This window comes from Meles meles, chromosome 11 (genome assembly GCF_922984935.1).
Source record: "Meles meles chromosome 11, mMelMel3.1 paternal haplotype, whole genome shotgun sequence".
In the NCBI taxonomy this organism is placed as follows: domain Eukaryota; kingdom Metazoa; phylum Chordata; class Mammalia; order Carnivora; family Mustelidae; genus Meles; species Meles meles.
In genome coordinates, this window is record NC_060076.1 from 3451118 (window position 1) to 3469310 (window position 18193).

At 62.4% G+C, this 18193-nt stretch overlaps 1 protein-coding gene across 1 annotated transcript; it reads right to left on the reverse strand.

The window, feature by feature from the left end:
* Positions 1-981: 981 nt before the first annotated feature.
* Positions 982-15671, reverse strand: GTF3C5 (general transcription factor IIIC subunit 5). Its single transcript, XM_046023314.1, has 11 exons — positions 15246-15671; positions 13248-13467; positions 11757-11955; positions 7655-7850; positions 6414-6518; positions 5171-5285; positions 4611-4691; positions 4319-4416; positions 3236-3318; positions 2490-2632; positions 982-1625 (listed from the first exon to the last, which is right to left on the reverse strand). The coding sequence occupies exons 1-11, from the start codon at positions 15405-15407 to the stop codon at positions 1468-1470; spliced, it is 1560 nt and encodes a 519-aa protein (XP_045879270.1). The 5' UTR covers positions 15408-15671; the 3' UTR covers positions 982-1467.
* Between the last annotated feature and the right edge of the window lie 2522 nt (positions 15672-18193).

The following is an 18193-nucleotide window of genomic DNA, read 5'->3' on the forward strand; positions in this document are numbered from 1 at the left end:
GGAGCCCCGTCCGGCCGACAGCCCTGCAGCTTGGGCCCGGGCAGGCCCTCTGCTGCCCGGGAGCCAGTGCCTTGGACGCAGGCCACGGCTGCACTGCCACTGCGTGTGCTGCCGCCAAGCCTGCCCTCCAGACCCTAGTGGTTTGGCACCGAGTGGGCGAGAGGCTGGAGAAAGGTGAGCGACTGGAGGTGGGAGGGAGGTCTCAGGAAAGCTACAAGGGGCTGTGCAGGCTGGGCTGGGGCTCGTGTGCCTACAGCTGCGTGGTGTGAGGACGAGCGGGGAAAGAGCCCGAGGCCCCTGACCCGCACAAGTACGGGGATTTGTTAACTCACACCTTCTGTCCAGCTTTTCCAATTCTGAGAACCTGCTCTACAGGAAGTTATTCTGAATATGGGGGAGGGGACCCCTCCTGATCCCCAGCAGCAGGGAGCGGGGCCACGGGGCGCTCTGCAAGGCAGGTGGCCAGGACCAGCCACTTCAGGCCAATTGTGGGTCACGGGGGCTCCTGATCTGTCCTCTGAGAGGGCTCCCCTGGAGCCGGGGCAGCAGACAGGCTTACCTGAGACACTGGACTTTAAAATGTGACTTAGGGACCTGTCACAATAGGTAGCCTGGTCTGCTGGCGGAGGAAGGGAGTGACCACGGGAGCCTCTGGCCCAGGCTTCTCTGCAGGACCAAGGCACAGCCACAGCCCTGGCATGCGTGGGAGTGCTCCCCGGGGAGAGCCAACTCCGCCCCCCAAGAACCCTGCACTGCCGCGTTTCACACCAAGGAGCGGAGACGCAACAGGGTCTGTGTGCCCAGGACTCCTCAAGAACACATCTGGAGCAGTGAGGGCCGAGCTCGACGCTGCAGGACCATCTGGGGCCTGGAATCTGGGGTGCTCCCAGCTGCTCCCCCCCCCAACCTGCAAGGGGAAACTGTCCCGTGGCTCCGACCCCCACAGTGAAACACCGCTTTCTCCTTGGAACGTGTATTTGCAAGGACAACTCCAGCGGGGTCCCAGATGAATGGGATCCAAACCCAAGGGCAGCCCTGGCCCATCTGTGACCACGGAGCAGCTTCCTTGCTGGAGACCAGTCATCAACCCCGAGGCAAGGCCGCCCCCCTCCCCTGGCCACATCACCCCTCCAGCTTCTGCTGCTCGCGGCCAGAGAGAGGTACTAGGCACCGGCTCAGCCTACCGGACGCTGGGCTGGGTCATGCCGGCGTAAAGCCAGGTCACACCCTCTGGGGATGTCCCCAGGCACCTGGGGCCAGAGGGCAGCCCTGCGCAGCTGGTGTCACGGGCACACAGGCAGGACCAGGGTCAGCTGGACCCAGCACCGAGACACTAGCTTTCCTCTGGTGGGGAGCTCCTAGGGCCGCTCCGGTTACCGCAGGCAGCACCAGGGAGCCACGGCTTGTCCCGGCTCCGTTGCCAGTCTTGTGTGATCAGGGACACCCAGTCTTGGGAGCAGGGCTGTGTCACACGTAGTCCAGAATCTCTGTTTCCATCTCGTTGTCACTGCCATCGGATGGCTTGAAGTCCTCTTCCTCCTCCTCCTCGTCCTCCTCGTCCTCCCCAGACTCGTACGTCAGGGGCTCTTTCCCCCTGTCGGCCTTGGCCGGGCTGGAGAAGAGAGCTGGGGCCAGAAGACAAGGCCATGTGTGTCCCAGCACAGGCTTCCTGGGTGGCCCCCAGATCAGCTACTGCTGGCCTCAGCCTGAGGGAGGTGCCAGAGAGCGGCGCGTCCAGACCAGCCATCGGGCTGCTGGGGGCCTGTTTACGATGACGGGCGTCTGGGCTCCCTGGAGCAGCTGCCTGGGCAAGTACAGGGGCCAGGGGCTGGCACTCCACAGTGTAACAAGCACTTCAGGGGACCGCGGAAGCCAACAGCTTTGAAAACCACTTTCCCAGAGGCTGGGTGGCTTCACGGGTCCAAGGGACCCCGGGAGTGTGCAGGAGTGTTGTGAATTTTTTCCCGGGGAAAGGGTCCAGAGCCTCAAACATTCTCAGACGAGGCCGTGTCCCAAATAAGGCTGGGAGTCCCCACACCCGTCAGCTCCGGGGAGTCCGGCGGGGTCCGGAATCTGGGGACGCTCTCGCTCCCTCACCCCCGCCTCATCAGACCCGCAAACCACCAAGTGTTTCCTGTTCCCCACATCCCACCACCAGCAGCCAGGGCTGCCCGGTCCCCCACACCTGCTGCCCCTGCTCTCCTGGTGCAAGGAGATAGGCAGGACGCGCCCCCAGATGGCTGGAAGAGATGGGGGGGGCGTGTCAGGGCACAAAGCAGTGGCTCCAGCCTGGTTCTAGCCCTGCCCTCCGGGCCCGTCTCCTGCCTTGACCCCCCTGGGCTGAGCAGCCTGACTCCCTTCCAGGGAGAGGTGGGCAGCTTGGGGGATGTGGCTTCGGTGGGATGATTCCACTGGGCTGTAATTTACTGGGAAACGGGGCTTGCAGGGATCCTCTGCCCAGCGCGGGGCCCTCTGCACCGAGCGCTCACCAGGCCTCTTGGAGCGGATGGTCTGCCGGATCATGAGGGACATCGTGTCCCTCAAGTCATCGCTGGTCTTGGGAAGGCACCAGCCATCGCGCTCCGTGCAGCAGGTCTCGGCCCCGTCGTTGCGGTGAATGATCCTCTGCAGCCTGGGGATTAGGACTCGGTGTTTGGGGGAGCTCCGCCGACGGGGGCCCCAGGGTCCGGCAGAGGCGGGCCAGCGCTGGGAACACACGCACGCAGACGGCCGCGCAGAGGGCTGAGACTGGCGCTGAGGAGCACCCACGTAAGCCGGCCGCTCCCAGCTGAGGTCGCAACCAGTGTGGCCCCACCCCCCAAGCTGCACACTTCGGAGAGAACATGCGTACTTTCCTGCAGAACCCCAGGCTCTCACCTGATTCTGCTGCGTCTGACGTGCTCCCGTCTATTCCCATCCCAGTGCCCCCTGCCACCCCTTTTAAACACGACCAAGAACAACTGGCTGGCAGGTCACTAGGCTCTGGGGACAGCCGGGGGGCACAGGAACCGTGTCCCGAGCTTTCACGTGCGTGATGGAGGAGGGAGACCCCAGCTCTCAGCCCAGGGGCGCAGCCCAGGCAGATCCCAGAAACTGCTCCTGTGGGCCACGAGGCTGACGGAGGCGCCCCAGCACCGGCTGCCCCGGCAGGGCTTCCCGCGGAGGCTGACGTGCAGAAGAGGGGCAGGGAAGGCCTCGGTCCCCAGCACCACCGTCCCCCACCCTCAGCACGTACTCGTCCACGTTCAAGTCACACAGCTGGTAGAACATCTGTCGGTACGGCGGCAAGGCCCCCTCCCGGAAGATGTAGACCGAGTCCTGGGGAGAGGACAGGAGGATGGACAGTGCGTCGGAGCTCAGAGCTCTCCCTGGCCGGTCCGCACCTGGCAGGCCTGACTGCCCACCCCCAAGCCCCCGGATTCAGGCCGGGGACCAGGAGCCGGCATACGGAGGCTCTGACGCCCTCGGCCCTGGGACCGTGAGCCACCTGTGTGGCCGGCCACGGGCTAGGGTGCAGACTATCATGCCAGCGTCGCGAGCCTTCTACAGTCTGCCCCAGTGCCTCACCACCTCCTACCAACTGGGCCCACATGGTGCCCGCCGAGAAGCAGCGTTTATCAAGTGCCCGTTTCCTAGAAATAGGGATGGTGGCCTGAATGACACAGCCCGAGTAGCAGGACGGTCACCGAGGCCAAGACATGGCGGCCTCATGAGACGAGGACACGGACGGCGCGTGTCTCCGTGCCTGCCCCTCCCGTGTCAGCTGCCCGCGCCTCCCCGCAAACACCTGCCCCCAGCATGAGGCAGCCGAGCCGGGTCAGGGACAGAGCCCAAGGCGGTGGAGGCCCACAGACTCCCGCCGTCGGGTGTGCTGAGGACCCCACGAGGCTGTGAGGGGTCCCAGGCTCTTGGCGGCCAGCACCCCACTCCACCCAGGGAAGGGCCGGGCGGTCTGCCGCGGCTCTGCACGCCCGCGCACACCCCACTCGGCCCATGCGGGCGGCGGCCACAGGCTCACAAAAGGCGGCCACGAGCCGCTGCTGGCGTCACTTATGCCTCTGACACACGCCCAGATGGTCCTGAGTGGCCACAGGGCTGGGTGGCTGGCACCAAGCCCTCGGCGCGCTTCTCAAGGCTGTCCTGGAAGGCACCCGTGCGCAGAGCTGCCTGCCCAAGCCCTTCCTGGTGGCCCCGACTGGGGACTCTGGAGCGGGAATGCGCCCGGCCTGCACGAGGGAGGAGCCTCCTCCCTCCCGGTCCACTGCGCCCTCGAGCAGGTGGGCGGCTGCTCTCCTCTGGGGCTCGGGGGGGCACCCACCTTGAGCTTGTACTTGTTGGAGGTCGCTCTCCGTGTGCCAGGCGTCCCCGACGGGCCCAGGCCCTGCTTCAGGTCGTGCATGGTGACGAGCTGGCTGGCTGTGAGGGGACAGCAGCAGTACTTGGGAACACAGGGGACGTTTCTCCCCGCCCCTCCCCGGCGTGCTGGTCAGCAGCGCCCTGGGGCAGCCCCTTGGGACCCCCTCCCCCACCAGCCCAGAGGCCCATCTTCCTCAGCGTCTCTCGGCGTGAGGGCAAACCAGCCCGAGCCACCGGCGAGCAGAGGCACTCACGCATCTTTTTGACGGTGATGGGAAGGCTGTAGTTGTAGGTGCTGCGCTTGGCCTTGACGGGCATGTCACTCGGGGCGTAACCTGCAGACCAGGAAAGGCGTGTTGGAAGCAAGCGGGCGCAGAGGCCCTTCCGGCAACCAGAACTGGCTTTGTGCCATCGGCGCACCAGGGGTTCACTGGGGCCGGCTCCTGAGAAAGGAACGCCAGGCCCCCACGCACCAGGGACCAGCAGCCACCCCTCCAGCGCCAGCCACACAGGACCGCGAGCAGCGGCTCACCGCAGGCCTGGCGGCTGGATGCTTACCGGGCACCTGGCCCCCACCGCGGGAGCCAGCAGTGAGAATGACCGAGTGGAGGGACAGCGGGGTCAGTAGCTCAAGGGCCAAAGGTGGAGCCAGGACTCAAGCTAGGACCCTCACTTCGACACTATTCTACAAAGATTTCACCAAGCAAAGATTTTTTTATCTTCCCCATGTGGATCATCCCCACAGAAGAGAAAGCTAGCAGAAAAAAGATCCTGAGAGAGAGAAACAGCAAGGCAAGGTTTTGGCTATTTTTACCATATTTCATTCCACAACGGATTCGGAAGTCAAGGACTTGATAAATCTTGGCATCTGGGTTTTTTCGGGGATCATACCCGTATCGAATCCACAGGCTTCTCCAGGGGCCTGTTATCTGGAGACAGAAGGAGAAAGGGTAAAGGGGGCGAGGCCCGTCCCCGGCTGGCTCAGGGATGCAGGCCCGGGGTGGGGCAGGGGAACACCCGAGAGCTGGGGACCCAGCGCTGGAGCCCCCGGCCAGCCCCTGCCGTGTGCCCCTCTGTCACTTTGGGCTGGTCACTTGGCCTTTCTCCGCCTTGGTCTTCCTGTTGGAGGTGTCAGGAGCCCCCTTTCCCATTGCTTCTCTGAGGATTACATGAGAAGACGCCCCGGGAGCCTTTCCCACGCCGCCTGGCACACAGGAAGTGCCCAGGGAGTGCTTCCGCCATGCCAACGGGCACACACCTGAGGTCCCTATGTCTAGAAAGCTGATGCTAAAAGAGACAGCAGCTCTCTGAAGTCTGGGTCCGAGCACAGGAGGCAAGAGCCTTCCTTCTGCCCCACCTGTCATCATGTCATGGTCACATCTCAGCCTTGCCTCCCCAGGGCTCCATGCGGGGACCCTTGGTAATGGAGAGAGCTTTCCTCCAGCGCCTCTGGGAACCTCGGTAACGACACCTCACCCCCAGGCCCTCCTGGACTGAGCCGAGGGCAGATCCGCCCCTCCCGCCCCCACCCCACTGAGCCCAGGCAGACGAGCCCAGGCTGGTGGCCCTGGGGTTGGGGGACCTGGGCTCCGCATCCAGGCTGGGGGTGCCAAGTGGCTGTGTCACGTGCTGGCTAGAGGACCTTGGCACACGCCACCTCTCTGAGCCCTGGCTCTGCCTCAGAGGCAAGAAGGGAATCCCGCTGCCCCCCCCCCCCCCCCCACCGCCGGGAGGAAAAAGGGGCAGAATATACACCTCTAAAGGGAATCTAACATAGAAGGATCTGGTCCTTCGAATGTTCTCAATACAAGGTCACGTAAGAACGTATAATCCCTTTATTTAAAAGTTGTAACTATTCTTTAATCCTAAAATCATCCAGTACCGCTAGCATTACTGGGAGGTCATGGAGGGCCTTCCTGGGGCTGTAACAAGCCATCCAGGATGGCAGGGGGAAGGGGGTGGGTTGCTGGGACAGGGCCACCTGTTCTTGCTGAAGCTCCTAGAGGTCCTCTCAGTGACCAGGGTGACTCTGGTGGGAACCAAGGGCAGGCACTCACCATGTAATAGGCCATGAAGGGCAGCAAGACCTTGAGCTTGTCAGGGTGGATGCTGATGTTGGCCTTGACGGCATTTCGTGACCAGACGGGACGGATTTCGAACAGCTGGGGGTCAAGGCAGAGACTGAAATGAGCACCAGGAGCTTCCCGCCCGCCTGGCTCAGGCTCTCCAGCGTGGTCTGGTCCCCAGCAGAGCCTTCGGGAGGCGAGCTGGTGGAGAACAGGGGCTGACCAGGCAAGGAGCAGCCTCCAGGAGTCCCTGTACTCACTCACGGGTCCCTGGCTTCGGGAGCGGGGACCGCACCCCCAGCCTAGGTCAGGTGTGGCTGCAGGGCCTGGGCGTCCTGGAATGACCACAAAGGACATGGTCCCTGTCCTCACACAGCTCACAGGATAGGGAGGGAGGCAGATGACCAAAGGAGCCAGAGCAGGGCCAAGAAGGGGACATGCCAGAGTTCTGGGACCCCGAACCCCAACCTAGAGGGCGGCGCCTCAGTTGGGATGCTGTGAAGGCTGAAGGGGACGGCCTGGCCCAAGGGAGGACTGCACAAGTCAGTGTGGCTGGGGGATGGGGGGCCAGGGTGCCAGGCCGGGGACTGGGCTGTGCCTGGAGGACTAGCAGGGCCCTCGGAAAGCGGTCCCCCATGGCTCCCCTCCAGCGACCAGTGACGCTGGAAACCGGTCAGGCGTCCACACAGTCTCTTTCCCAAGGGAAACTGTTCCCCAAGGGGACAGCCCACTTCAGCAAGGGCAGAGGGGAGCCTCCGTCAGCAGAACCTGCCGTCCACGCCTGGGCGGGCCTGAGCAACAGAGGCCCCGGCAACGCCTCCTGGGGCCTGCCAGCCCCGGGAGTGGGGGGAGGCAGGCAGAAGGCTGCTCCGCCCCCTCCAGCACTAATGGGGCTGAAGCCGCAGGGAGCGCCCAGCAGCTGCTCCATCTGCTTTCCTGCCGCCAGGGACGGGCAAACGAAAGCTTCCTGAACCCCAGAGCCGCACTGGGAAGTCACGAGCAGGCAGGGCACCGACTGCTTACACCCCCCCAACGACCTCTCCAGAATTCTGAGAAGTATTTGAAGTATTTACAACCTTGGGAATGTAGGGCTTATGTCAGCGCGGCTCGGAGACATGACATCTGGAGACGAAACGTCCCCGTGTGCCGACGACCCGGTTACGCAGTCAGCACAGCCACGGGCAACACGGGGGAAGGCCCGGGGGGAAACGGCGGCGGTCGGCGGGGCTCACCCTCCGCAGCTCGTCCTCCACCCTGCGGTCCGTGGGGTTGGTGGAGATCTTCCTCCACGTCTGCACGGCAGCCTCCAGCGGCTGCGTGGGCACCTCGTCCTCCTCAAAGTTGACAAAGATGGCGTTGTGGGGGCGCCGGGCCCTGCTCAGGCCGATGAGGTTCTCGCCTGAGACGGGGGGGTTGTTGTAGCCTTCCCTGGGGCAGAGAGAGCCGGGGTGGGCTGGGGCACCTCCCAGACCAGGCAGGGAGCCCACGTGCGGGTGCCGCTCCCCGGAGTCGGGGCTACGGGCTGGGGTGACGGCCAGGCGGGACGGGGCAGCGACCGTGCCCACGGCTCACAGAGGCCTTGGGGCCCGCAGCTTGGAAACCGGGCGGGGGTGCGGGGCGGGTAGCCAAAAGCGGTGAGGCTGCCGGTCTCACAGGCCACCGAGACCCGCGTGCACCAGACAGAACCGCGTGGCACGAGCTGGGAGGGTCGGCGGGCACAGCCATGCAGGGCGCACTGGATCAGCCGTCCCGCAACACGGACGACACTTGCTGACTCCCCCGATTCACTTCCTTAACCCTCAAGGCAGCCTTCCGAGGAAGGAACCCATTTCCTATGAAGTAACTGACAGCAGCCAGAAACCTCCCTAGGGTCAGAGCTCGTGAAGACAAGAGCTGGGACTCCAAAGCTTTCGTTTGCCCGTGAACCCCATCCTGCCACCCTCTGGATGATTGGCATCTGAACAACAGCTGGGTGAAGGGAGGCTGAAGGTCATTACTGAACAGCACCGTCCTACAGCACGGGGATCAGGAGGGAGGGTTCTAGAGGCCGCTGTGCTCAGGCCGCTCTGTTGGCGCCATGCCCAGGTGGTCAGCTCATTAAGGCGGATGTCAGGGGGGCTTGGGTCGCTCAGTCGGGTGGGCGTCTGCCTTTGGCTCAGGTCAAGATCTCGGGGATCGAGCCTTACATCAGGCTCTCCTCTCAGTGGGGAGTCTGTTTCTCCCTCTGACCCTCCTCCAGCTCGTGCCCTCTCTCTCTCAAGTCCCTCTCTCTCTCAAGTAAGTAAATAAAAAATCTTTAAAAAAAAAAGTCTGGTCGTCAGAAACATCAAGCCTGTACCGAAGCAGGAGGACAGTCTCAAGAAGCCCCACAACCCACCGTGAGCGTCGATTCCCACACGGCCAATTTCATTCCATCCGTACCCCACTCCAAACCTACGAAATTATTCTGAAAAACACTTCTTCACTTTTTTAAAAAGGATTCTTTAGAAGATGTATTTATTTCAGAGGGGAAGGCAGAGAGAGAGGGTGAGAAAGTCTTAAGCAGACTCCGTGCCAGTGAGGAGCCGGGACATGGGGCTCGATCTCACAACCGGAGGTCATGACTTGAGCTGAAACCAAGTGTCAAGTGCTTACCCAACTGAGTCACCCGGGTGCCCCTGAAATACATTTTTTTTTTAAAAGATTTTATTTATTTATTAGACACAAAGAGAGAGATCACAAGTAGGCAGAGAGGCAGGCGGGGAGAGAGGGGGAAGCAGGCCCCCTGCTGAGCAGAGAGCTGGATGTGGGACTCGATCCCAGGACCCTGAGATCATGACCTGAGCCGAAGACAGAGGCTTAACACACTGAACCACTCAGGCGCCCCCCTGAAATACATTTTAAAGCATGTCCTGGACTCCAACATTTTCATTCAGGTGATTATCACCTTTTATTTATCTTATTCTATTGGGGGGGGCAGAGGGCGTGGGAGAGAGAGAATCTTAAGCAGCTCCACACCCATCTTGAACCCAAAGCGGGGCTTCATCTCATGACTTGAGATCATGACTGGAGCCGAAATCAAGAGTCGGATGCCCAACCGACTGAGCCACCCAAGTGCGCCCAGGCGATCACTACCTTTCAAATTTGTTTCTATTCTATCTTAATTTTCTACACAAGTAAAAACCATCTGCATATTTATAAAGAACACACTGGAAAATAAAATTACAAAGATGAGAGCAAGTCTGTGTCTTTTCTGTACAGTGACTCTGTTAGAAACCACCCCAAAAATGTGTAACGTGACCCTGTCTTCAAAGACATCCCCCAAGACCCTGAACACCCCTGAGAGAAGGCCACAGTGGCTCACTCCCGCTGGTGGGCTGCCTGCTGGGACCCGGTCACCACAGGGAAAGGGCTCCTTGGGCCGACTCACCAGCTCCCCCACTGACTTTCTCAAGGAGGGGGACCCTGCAGGCCAGCCTCCCAGCCTCTCCTCTGCCCAGGGTCCTGCAGGAAGCTCAACTTCCCTGGACCCAAGGAGGGGCCAGCAAGGCTGCAGCCTGGCCCCCCCACCAGCCCTGGTGTACCCCAGAAGGCCAGCAGAGCAGAAAAATCAATAGTGGCCCTGGGAAAAAAGGCAGGTTCTTTCCATTTGCTGGAACATCGATAAACCACATGGGGAGGAAAAAAGGGCCTGTGGTCCAAGGGCAGCCGGCTTTCCTCCCTTGTGCCTCCCCCAGAGGACTGGGAGCAGCTGCCTACGTGTCCCACAGGACAGACATGTGACTCAGCGGCTCGAGCCCGTGCCAGGACCCAGCAGTGCAGAGGGGACTAGTTTCCCTTGTGTATTTTGTGTCTGTTTCGGGCTCTGAAGGGAAATGCTTGTGGGGGAAGTAATCAAAGCGTTTCAGAAATATGCAAATCGTCTCTCCCATGCCTAAAACTCCCGTGCCGAGTACCACACAAGCAGAAAAACCTGTCACCCCTCGTGGAGGGCTTCGGCTGGGAGAGGTGTGGCCTGACCCTTTCTGCTTACACCGTTGTTATTTTCTGCCCCTGGAACCACCGCTCGCTCCTGTGGTCAGAAAGGGCCGGGGATTCAAGAGGCCCGAGCCTTGCGAATGGAAGCTGCCGGGAGCCTGCTTCTGGCTGGGGAAACTGAGGGACGACTGGCACCGGGAGGTGTGGGGGACGCCGGTACTCTCGCTTGTCCTGGCAACGGCGGGGCAGGTTCGCATGACAACACAAGTCCTCCCACGCGGGAGGCACCCAGACTGATTTCTTGAGGACGTGCTGGGCAGATGGGGCCTGGCAGGGGCGGCAAGTGCGGGACGGGGGCCAGTCGCAGAAGCTGTGGCCGCAGCCGGAGCGTTCGCTCTGCTTTGCGCTGTGCTTGGAACTCTCCGTGTTTTAAGGGAAGAGAACAACGCACTTTCTCTTTAGGATCAAATCTAAGGCCCTCACCATGGTCTGTGTGACCTTCATCCCTACCACTCTCCTCTCCCAGAGTCCCTCTGCAGCCACTCCTTTGCAGGTGCAGTCCTCTGGTCTGGAATGCTCACCCCAGATCTTCACCGGCCCGGACATGTCATCACTTAGTTCTGTTCCAAATGTCAGCCCCTCTGAGGGCCCTGAGCCCTCACCCACTCACTGCCCTTATGCCCTTTTATGTCCTCTAGGACGTGCATCTGGCCACGGGCCCATCGCTCACTCCTGGCTCACTCATGCTCCGTCCAGCTCCCCACACAGCCCAGCAGGGACCTCATCTGTCCTCTGCTGACCCAGGGCTCCAAGCAGTGCCCCAGGCCATGACCCTGGGTCCGCACTGTTGATGAAAACATTTAGTGAGGGAAGAGAACATTCTCATCCTCTCACCCCTCTACAGGTAACTGCTCTGGGCTCCATCTTCCAGAATTTTCTAGGTTTCTACCGTCATGCCACAATTTATTTTTGCAGCACAGGATGGGCTCCTATACCTGCCTTTTTAACAGAGGAAGGCACCCTGGCCAAATGCCACATCGGCCCACGAGCCTGCTCTCCCACACGCTGCACGGGGTTCCCTGGCCTGGAAGGGCTGAACGTTCACTAGCCACGCCCTACTCATGGACGATCACTCGTTTACTCTATCAAACTCTGCCGGCCACTCACTGGTCCAAGTATTTCAAGGTACATGCTTTGGGGCACGAGTCTTCCAAGTCTTACGGTGACATCCTGATTCCCTCTCCATGGCGTGGGAGCTCTGAGCAAGGTCTCCACGTCACCGGTTCGGCTGCCTCTGGGACCCGGGTCCTCTGACCACAGGGCCCTTGCTCTGAACCGTGATGTTGCAGCGGCCAGGGGTAGAGTGGAGGCGCTTACCGGTGCTGCGTCTCTGGCCGATAGAAATAGTCCACTGGGGTGTCCAGCCGAGAGAAGATGGGTGGCGGGATGTAGAGCGGCAGCTCTTGGTGGAAGAAACTCTCCTTCTCGGGTTTGAGCATGAGCACCTTGTCGTACATGGACGTGTGCCTGCCGCCCGCGTCCGTGTGCACCGCCAGGTACTGGAAGTCGGACATCCCTGGAAAGAGAGGCGGCCGATGGCGGACACCCCACCCCACCCTCCCAGGAACTGGCGGCCGCGGCGCGTCGGCACCCACACGTTCTCCGGGGTGCCGAGGGAGCCTTGGGGGTGGGAGCCAGAGCAGCACCCTCTGAAACACTTCTGCGCACGCGACTCTGTGCACTTGGGAGTCTCCCGGCAGGGCTGGGGGGTCGGGGGCGATGTGGTGTGGGAGGGTCCGGTCTAGATCAGCACCTCCTGAAATGCAGAGTGCACACGACGCACCTGGGGCCCAGCTGAAGACTCTGGGACGCTGCGCCTCAGACAAGCCCCCAGGATGGCCGGTGCGGCTGGCCGGGATGCTGACTGAGTGGCGGGGTGCCAGCTCGAGCAGACGGATGGAAAACGCATCACGGAAGACCTTGGCCCGGGAAGGATGGCCCTCGTTGGGGAGCACCACGTGCCACCAGCACGACTGATGTTCAAAATGCCCAGTGCGGGATCCCGGGCCCTGGTTCCATCCCTTTCCACTTTCCAGCCCCTCTTCTGCATCCGTGCTCTCCGCAGACTGTCTGAGAGCTGCAGGTGACGCTGCGCATTCCACTAAGGCTCCCTCGTGATCTGCCAAGTGCCTCCTGTGTGTGTGAACTGGCCCTTTCACGGCATCCCCCGGACGCCCGCCCTTCACGAGGGCCTGAGGAACCCAGGATCCCACACTGTACGGAGAAGAGCCTGAGGCTGAGGGCAGCCGAGCGCCTGCCCAAACAAACTGGCTCTTTCTTACTCTCCCGCCTGGCCCCGCCCCTTACCGCCTCCTCACTGGGGCTCCCTGTGGGTAGCAAACTGATGGAGGACCCCACGGGAGACACTCGGGTGGCCAAGAGTTCAAAGGAACATGAAGTCCCAGGGGCTGAGGTGATCTGGGAAGGCTGCAGAGAAAAGGCAAAACCAGGACACAGTCAAGACTTAGAGACGGTTCCAAAACACTGACGGTCAAAAACTGGAGACCTGCTAACCAGTTTTATTCGGCCCCATACAACGACCTTAAAAATGACGGGGCTACTCAGAACACGAGCCTTTCTGGAGGACGCAGGAGATGAGCAGCAGTGAGCCCACAATCCGCGGAGGGCTGTGCGTGGACGGGGAAACATGCGCCTCTTGCATGGGCCTGGACTGTCCAGCTCTGTCCATCCCCCGCCCCTCATTCCGGGGCACAGCCTGGCCCCCTTCCCCGTGTGAGGACCCACAGAGCACCGACAGGAACATGGACATAGGTCCTAAAATAACCCAACGCAGGAAGCTGCAGTTACCTTGAAACTTGTAAACGGTGGAGATGATGCCAAGTATCTCTATGTGGAACGTGGCCCCGGAGTGGGGCTCAGGCCCCGGCAGCTCTCTCTGCTGCCTGGTCTTCCTCCTGACCCGGAGCAGCAGGCTGCTGGTGCTGAAGCGGTTGGCGCACACGGGGTGGCAATAAGGGTCCTTGGGCCGGAAGTACAGCTCCAGTCTCTTGGTGGCGTCCGCGTAGACCTGTGGTGAGGCACAGCGAGGCAGTGAGCAGCTAGGCGACGGGCAGAGAGCTGCCCCTCGCTCAGCGAGAGCCCGATGGTGACCCAGACAACAAGGGGAGGGCCAGGGGACACAGGGTTCATTCTGAGCTCTGATGCTCAAAAGAGCCATTCTTCGAACCCAACTATCTTCCTTTTATCTGGTAGAGAAGATACGGTTAGGCTCCCCTCCTTCTAAGAGGCTGGAGGCTGCAGACAGGGACAGCCAGCTAAGCAGAACCCCCCGCCACCGCAAGGGCCCGTTCAGTGCAGGGAACCAAGTCTACCACGGAGGAACCAAGGCTGGCAGGGCGGGGTGGCTTGTCTCGACCTTCCTCCCCCAGGTACTACCTGCCCCACGCGGTCTTGCTATCAGTCTCACGGGCAAACGTTTCCAGGTCCAAAGGAAATGAAATCAACTAGTAGGAAGCACTCTGGCTCTGCCTAGCTGTCACCTGTCCTTTCCGAGCCGGATTCCTTCTCCTTAAAACGGAGATATGAACAGCACCTACTCACAGGACTGCAACGACGACTAAACGAATTGCTGAACCACGGAACAGGCAACACGCTTAGTCTGGTGTCCAGCTCGTGGTGAACACTCTACACGGGTCGCCCACCCACGAGTGCTTGCTCCGCACACGGCAGGAGGGTCACAGTACGCGTCGGCTGTGTGGCCACGAAAGCCCCAGCAATGCTCACTGGGCCGAGAGTATCTGCCTTTCAGCTTGTTGGGTCCCCAGCACTGAGGACGCAGCCTGGTCCCTAGGGGGTGCTCAGGAACCACGGGGGGGGGGGGGGGGGGGGGATGCAGGTTAGAAGGAGCCCCGACCTTCAGGAACCCCCTCTCACAGGACACGGATCAGTGAGACTGTGAGGCTGGAACAGCCCCCGCTGCGGGCGGGGCAGAGAAGCTGCACACGCCGCACGGAAGGGGCGTATCAGCGGCCGGTCTCTTCCAAAAGGCTCACACCGCAGTCGGCTACAGACACCCCTGGGGTTCGTGAGAGCAGGGACCCTGTGGGTGCCCGGGTGAAGTGAGTAAGCCAGGACGAGAGAACAACACGCGGCTAACCGGGACCCTATGGCGTCCTGGGCTACATGGGTTTCCCCATTCACCAGGCCGGAGGACGCGCAGGCGAGAGTACAGACCTCGAGGGGAGACACGCGTGAGCCCGCGGCAGTCTGTCTGACCCGACTCTTCCTCCCCGAGTCTTCACCGGGGAAGGGGCTACGGGACCTAACCCGCTGGGCTGCCCGAGGGTCCCGTCACGCACCCGACGAGCTCGGGAAGAAGGCACGACGGCGGGAGCCAGCACGGCAGACCAGGCTCCGCCCTCCTGCAGGCCACAGCCCCGGGGCCAAGCGGCCGAGACAGACACACAACACGTGTGAAAACTAATTTCACGTTGGAATTGGCCGGTCGGGCGGCTCAGGCCACGGTCCCCGCGGTCCTGGGACGGGGCGCCGCTGGGGCCCCCTGCCTCAATGCCCCGCGCCTGGGCCTTCGGTGTGAATGAGGCGGCGGCAGCCCAGCAGGTCCCCGCACCCCGGGAGGACGGGACGGAAAGGACCCCCCGCCCTCCCGCGTCTCCACCGCAGCCGGTTCCCGCGGCTCCCCGGGAAAAGCGCTCCTCCCGGCGCCCGCCCCGACTTCCGTTGCCGAGGAGACCACCCTCCCCCGGGTGCTCCCGCCCCGCCGGCCGAGGTGCCCGACGCGGTCGTGCCCGCGGTCCCGGCCACTCCCCCCGTCCCGCTTCTCACCCGGGAAACGCCCTCCTCGCCGCCCAGCGTCCGTAGCATCTTGGACACGTCGCGCACCACGCCTGGGTACTCCACGCACACCATGCGCCGCTCGCGCCGCAGCTCCACGGGGACCGCGATCCCCGGCCCCGCGTCGGCCGCGCCCGTCGCCGTCGCCGCCATCCCTGCCCGTCTGGCCCCGACCGCCGCGGTCCGCTCCTGAGCGCGCTCCGAGGGGCCTCGCCGCAATGGTTCCGCGAAAGAATCGTTCCGGGTCCCCTCGCCGCTCGAGTCTCCCTACATCCCAGGGCTTCGGCAGACTCGAGGCTTCTGAAAGCAAAGGCCAAGTCCAGCCCCCCAGGCTTCGGGGTGAAGGATCGCCGGGTCCTCAATTTGGGGTTTAAAAAGAAGAGGCCACCCCGAGGGGCGGGGCAAGGGCTTGTCGCCGCTAGCAACCCGCGAGGGACCCGGAGGACGGGGAGACACCGCCCAACTCTCGATTTCAGCCAATGAAAACCCGAGGGCCGACGAAGCGGCTCGGGGAAGCCTGCTTCCGCCCCTTCTCTCCCGCTCATTAGATTTCAGCCAATGAGGAACCGCAACCGGGCCGGGTTCCCACCCCTTCCTATATCTCCTTCCAATGAAGACTCGGGGGCGGGCTCGAGGCACACTTCCGGCCCGCCTTCCGGCGTGGGACTGTCGCGGCTCTGGTAGATTTCCGGCCGAGGTCGGCTGCGGGGTCCCCGTGGGTCTCTGACTTGCTCCGGCGGCCGCTGGGGGAAGGGGACTCCGGCGGCGCGTGGAGGGTCGGTGTGGGAACGCGCGCCGCACCTGCACGCACGGAAGTCCCCGAAGCGCCTCGGCCGCGGGGCTCGGGATGCGGGCCGGAGGGCAGGGGCAGACCCGCCGCGAGGCCTCGCGAGGCCGGGGCCGAGAGGGCGGGGAGAAGCGGCTGCGGCTGACGAAGACCGGGGGGCGCGAGGGGACCAGGCTCCCCAGAGGGCGGTTCCGGGCGCGTGTCGGGGGTCGTGGGCCGCGCGGGCCGTCGAGTGGGTTTTCCGTCCCCGAGGCAGCACCGCGAGCGGTCACCGGCGGTAGCCGACGCGCGAGCCGCGAGCTCCGGGCAGCCCCGGACGGCCTCTCCGGCGGCGCCTGGGGCAGCTCCCGCCCCCGGAGGAGGCGCCGTGCATGAGGCCTTGTGGGCCTCCGGAGTGTGTCGTGCCCTCCGTGACGGTAGCTCAGATGTCGCGCCTCCGCCTGTCCCCGCGCCGTGCGCAGCGAGCTCGGTGTCCCGGAACGGGGACTCTCACCGCAGGTCCGCGCGGTCAGTCGACAGACCGGCGTGTTGCCGTCAGAGCCCGGGGCGTGCGGCACGCGTGGGTCAGTCCTGAGTCCCGGCGGGGGCACGGTGGGGAGGCGAGGAGGGCTTTGGAAGGTGTTTCTAGTTTGCTCCAAAGGCCTTAGCTGTGCACCGGACGGAGACGGACGGCGCGCGAGCAGGGGGAGGGCGAGGGGGAGGCAGGCTCCCCGCTGAGCCGGGAGCCCGACCTGCGGCTGCGTCCCAGGACCCTGGGGTCGTGCCCGGAGCAGAAGGCGGAGGCTCAACCGACTGAGCCCCCCCGGGCGCCCTTGGGAAATGTTTTCCTTGGACCCCAGAATCTGAACATTGCTTTCTGGGCCCCGGGGTCAGTCTGGGAAGCACACAGTAGGTCACAGTAGGTGTCTCCAATTCCTCAGCCAAGACTAGGTCGTCCCCGCACCCTTCGAAGTGGACAGTAGGGTTCATTTTGGGCCACCAGGTGGCAGCAGAGCGTCCTCGCGGGCAACACCGCCACCTGGTGGTCACGGGTGCCCGTGACACCTGGGAGAAGGCGAAGCCTCCGCCCAAGGAGCAGAGACGGGCAGGGGGCGCGCGGAACGGAGCCTCGCGACAGGCCCGCGCTGGGGGTGCGGGGGAGGGGTCAGCAGCCTGCTTCCGATCTCGTCGGGCCGCAGGGAGGCCGCGCCTGTTCTCAGACCCACTTGCACGCATGCCCAGGTCCGGAAATCCTCCCGCGGGTCCAGCCGCTCCCAGGTGATGGAGCCTCGGAGCTGCCCCAGGGGCTTCCGTTTTCCTTCCAGCTGCAAGTGGGGCGAGCGGTTGCCCGGAACACTGGCCTTCCCGGTCAGCTCGGCATCCCAGAGCGGAACCAGCCGAAATGCACGCAGGAGGGAGCTTCGAAGTTGCTTCACGAACTGCGTTTACGTTGCCAAGTTAAATATTCTCAAATGCGCGCCGGGCGGAGGTAAATATGCAGTGAGGCTAATAAAATTTTAAACATCGACTGCAGGTGCCTCTGGGGAGTGCCTTACCATTGTGTTCACACCGGCATACGCTTTTATAAAATTTTTTAGAAGTAAGACATTTCGACCACAGTTGGTTAAGACCGGTCTCTACCAAGCCTGCCCGCCATCGCACCTGCCCCCGTGTTGGGAGGCATCAGAGGGGTCACAGGCATTTAAGGGACTGGACGAAGGGGAAGTCCAGCCGGGAGTCTGTTGGGTTTGGATTACATGGAATACGTGTGTGGTTCACAGCAGGGCTGTTGCTGGCGGTCCTGCATGGGACTGACTTCCAGGAACACACTCCAACATAGTTGTACGGGGAGAACTTGGTTCTCGTCAACCCTTGCAATGGAAGCTCCCTGTCAAGATGTGATAAGGCAGACTGAACAAGTATTAATGTAACATAGATTTCTGTTTGCTTTTAATAGGAATCACACAAAATAGAATTTCCTGGAATTCTGTGTAGGGCTCGACTCTGTAGAGGTACTATGGGGAGCCAGCTTGTCTGGGTGCAAAGTCGCGTGTTCTACGCTCTCCAGCATATCTGACCTGTTTGCTACGGCGTTCTCTGTACCGAGTTGCAAAGCTGAAAAAAGGTGTTCTAACCAGCAGTAACAGAAGTCGGATTTTGATCAGCCAGACTT

What these genes read in the sequence shown, in the direction of transcription:
- GTF3C5 (XM_046023314.1), bottom strand. Translation starts at nt 15,407, where the DNA reads ATGGCGGCGACGGCGACGGGCGCGGCCGACGCGGGGCCGGGGATCGCG. An exon ending in CGGCCAGAGACGCAGCACCG is followed by an intron (nt 7,851 to 11,756) that starts GTAAGCGCCTCC and finishes TCTCTGCCCCAG; the next exon opens with GGAAGGCTACAACAACCCCC. An exon ending in CCGTTGTGGAATGAAATATG is followed by an intron (nt 4,692 to 5,170) that starts GTAAAAATAGCC and finishes CCTGGTCTGCAG; the next exon opens with GTTACGCCCCGAGTGACATG.